Source organism: Opisthorchis viverrini, assembly GCF_000715545.1.
Source record: "Opisthorchis viverrini unplaced genomic scaffold opera_v5_113, whole genome shotgun sequence".
In the NCBI taxonomy this organism is placed as follows: Eukaryota; Metazoa; Platyhelminthes; class Trematoda; order Opisthorchiida; family Opisthorchiidae; genus Opisthorchis; species Opisthorchis viverrini.
In genome coordinates, this window is record NW_008751767.1 from 1,071,303 (window position 1) to 1,075,344 (window position 4,042).

General features: G+C 43.6%; 1 protein-coding gene across 1 annotated transcript; it reads left to right on the forward strand.

Moving 5' to 3' along the window:
• Positions 1-1,891: 1,891 nt before the first annotated feature.
• On the forward strand, positions 1,892-3,145 carry T265_05732 (hypothetical protein; the record flags this gene model as incomplete). The annotated part of the gene is made up of 2 exons (XM_009170805.1): positions 1,892-1,936; positions 2,987-3,145. The coding sequence occupies 2 exons, from the start codon at positions 1,892-1,894 to the stop codon at positions 3,143-3,145; spliced, it is 204 nt and encodes a 67-aa protein (XP_009169069.1).
• Positions 3,146-4,042: the final 897 nt, after the last annotated feature.

The following is a 4,042-nucleotide window of genomic DNA, read 5'->3' on the forward strand; positions in this document are numbered from 1 at the left end:
GTAGTACACTACTAATTAGGTTGCTGAAAACTCCTTAACAGTCCACAATCAGTTTCGACCTTCTTGGGGCTCACCGGATGGGCGCAGTCCCCCAGTTTCCGTCAACCTTATGTTCTACTTGAAACCAAATTGCACGAAACTAGCGAGATACACTTATTTGTACACTAATTTGGCTTTGCGAGAGACTCATCTGGAATCCAGCTGAATCTTTCGTTCATGAAGTTTATCGTTCAAGGGATCAAGTGGAACATGAGGTTGGCGGAAACTCGGGGACAGCGCCTACCCGATGAGCCCCAGCAATGGCGAAACCGGTCGTGGGTTGTCAAAGAATTTTAAGCAACCTTATGAGTAGTGCATTAAGTCAATGCATATATCGCGATATATTGAATATCGTACCAACTGAAGCATGAGGGGGCCTGGTGCAGCACATTCAGTTACCTGGAAACATCACAAACGAGAGATTCAGCTGGGTCTCAGGTGATTATGTCGAAAAACCAAATTTGTTTGCAAGCCTCAGCTACCTTGAGGAAACTGATCTCAAGATCGAAGGATAACGTCATTTATGAAATCACCTGCACGGACTGCAACCTTTTTTGGACAGTGGGAAATCGAGCTATTCACAGGGGTAATGGAACACAACCCGTTCTCTCTTATTTCCAAATGTGGAGATAAGGCGGAACAGAGGTTTAAGCTGGAAAACGTTAAGAACGCGAGGGTAAAAGGTGCAAGAGGCAATTCCAAGAGTCGTGGTACGCCACAATTGGTTCAGTTAACCGGCGTATCGAAATTAATTCTGTGTACGCACCATGACGATCGACGAACCTCCTTAGCCATCAAACCAACTGACCAAGAAACAAGACTTACTGTGGGAAGAATGATCGAATTTCGAGGCGACGGATGAGAGAGCTCGAGTGGCAAGGCTACTTGACACACACCAGGCCTACCAACAAGCCAATGAGAATACTTATTCGGGTGAGCAATGATCCGTCAAGGTCGACCTGGTGCAGAGTAGACCCTGTATCAATCCACACACGCAATTCCAACGGCAACTGAGTTCCACTCACAAGGCACCGATGTAACGTCCACCTCAGCAAACAAATCAACGATCAAACATAACCAAGCAGTGATCGGTCAAGGTCGATCTGGCGCAGAGTAGACCCTGCATCAATCCACACACGCAATTCCAACCGCAAATGAGTTCCACTCACAAAGCACCGATGTAACGTCCACCTCAGCAAACAAATCAACGATCAAACATAACCAGCCGAAGAGTTTTCGTTGCAATTCAGTATTGTTATCAGTATGATGGAATAAGTCCGGTTTTGGCCGAGAATATCAGAGGAAGTGACGTTACGACGTGTGGTAAGGATAAACACATCTGAGAGGACTTGGAGGTGTCGTTTAAGAAATTCATGGTATGCTCAAGGGATCCGCTACATCTGTTGGCTTGAATAGTACATAATTAATGAAGAAGACCCGAAAGCATTGTGTCAAAATTTTTTCCCGTTTATACAAGCTGTATGTGTTTCTGTTAGGCTATCCTAACCGATTCTGAAAGTCCATATGAGCAAGGTTTTCACTCCTACTTAGGTGATAAGAGACAATGATACAAGTAGTAATGCGGTAAGAGATAAACAGGTGAGAGAACATGTTAGCGGTATTAGCGAAGGAGGGATTAAACCGGTTCAATTAATCTAATTGCTGTGTTCCTTCGCCTCCATCGACCACCCATGATTCAAGCGAAATTGCGAAGGAGAGTATTCATCAAACAGAAAGCAGGAAAATATGAACTTGAGGATTGCTACCAGCTAATTTCTAATACATTAGTTCTATGGCGTTTCTGTGAGATGATGTGACATGATGTTCTGACAAAATCGCACAGGATTCAGTCATGCACATGGCCAAACGGCTTAACCAATCAAAAGTCACACGCAAGGTCATTTCAGGCTGGTGAGTGTGGGTTTCTCAGCTGATGGAACGTACAGGCCGAGTGAACGAGGCCCACAAGTCCATAAATAAATCAAGTAATGTCGTTGTGATTTTTCGATCAGTGTGATGATTATTCAGTCCCAAATCACACAAAGCAAGTTTGAAGAGGTCGTCAAATTATTAGCCTCACAAAGCAACTGATATGCTGTAAAAATACAAAACATATCGACACGGTTCTTGTTTTGCTGAATCAATTAATCATTACTGTGGCACGCGGTCGTTAGTTCTCAAGGATACTGGGGGCTTATGATACTTTCTGTTTCTCATCCATAATTCATTGCAAAATAACGTGCGTAGTCTTTAATTACGCTGAGGCACGCTAGCGTTTGCTGGTAAGGGCGATGCATACCATTCACACGGCCGAAATCATCGCTTTATTCGATATGAAATAAGAATAAATAGCCACGAAAATAGCGGTGTGCTTATTTGACGTCTTCTCCGACAAGAATGCGCGGCCTTTTTTGAATGAAAGATAATAAGAGTTGTACAAGATGATGATCGCCCCTTGTTAGGGTATTCATTCCACTTGAAAGAGAAAAAAGAAACTCAAACGAGGGAAGTTTTAGATAGGCGTCATCTTTTCACATTCAGTATTTCGTCAACTGTTTCCGTAACCGAGGCTGTGTAGGTATGTCAAATCGAAATTGCGAGGTTACTTTTTCGTAATGATCGACAAAAATGGGCAATCCGTAGACTACATCTAACAGGTCATGTCAGACTAATACAGTGAATTCACCTCAGAATTATGCGGTTCAACTGACATTGGTTTACGCTTTATAGAGGTAAGATCATGTGAGTCCGGCTGACTAGTGTTAGACTTTTTTGTTACGTCATCCAGAAGAGAAGACAAGGCGTCAAATTAGTCTAGGAAAACAGTCGGCTTGGGGTGCTTGGAATGAGTACACCATCACCAAAACTTTCATGACACAATAGTCCTACAAAAAGTAAGCTTTGATAGTTTTTGTGGAAGAATCTTTTGTCACACCTGTTTCATCAGTCGTATCGGAGCCACAGCAACTGCCTATTAGGCGGAATTCCACACGGATCCCACACTAGCGCTCGCATTCACGTGCTGCTACGGCCGAGAACTCCATCCCACGCAAGACTGGCCGAAAATTTGGGACGCTTGCCGGTCCGGCATCAAGCCAAGATCTGATTGGTCGAAAGTTTGGACCCAACAGCTAATCATGACCTAGTATTGGCTGAATGCCGGTAGCCAATGGCGCATCCAGAACGCGTCAGAATCTCCAGAAATTTATTGCCCTCATTCGAAATCATGCCAAGAACAGTTCTAGTCTGATGAGATGAATCCCAAAGTATGTAAAGATTTTGGTATGGAAACACGCGTCTAAAGACCAACAACCGAAGAAAGGACAAATATTGTTGATTGCTCTTCAAGACGCGGTAGGCGCTAGCACAGTCAAGACTCGCTGTACAAGTGCTCCTGGCTTCACTTTTGGCGTTAATATACCTTGTGCACCTTTGGTGGTTGTTTTTTGACGTAAACGCCAGCTTGGGAGGTTCAGACCGAGAACTAAGGTGAAAAAATACGGTTAGTACACCACCTTGTTGCATGTTCTGCGAAAAGGTCTCCGGCGAAATTCTGTGAACTGAGTTGTCAGCAATGGGCAAAACCAATTTTTCGTTATTTCATCTACAGAGACAGGAAGCCTTTGTTCCACATTGGTACTAGGCAATAAATAGATCCAATTAGAAATGGCCAACCGGTGCAATCGAACGTTTGCAGTCCATAGGATGAAGCTCGTGTATAGCAACTGGTCAAACTGTTCACAAGTGAGTTGTCTTCTCCTCAATGATCACCCGGTAAATCCAGTTTTATTCCATAATTCCAGGCAAACCTTCAATGGTACTGAGAACAACGACGTCAGTTTTCAGGGATATCATTGCAGGCAGTGTAGAATTAACTCACTAGCTCACTTGTCCTGGTTACGTAAAACATCCATGAGACATTCTTACTCAATGCTGTCCCGTTTTTGTAAGCTGCACACCTACCTAGAATTTTTAGTTAAAAAAACCAACTAAGCATGGCTGT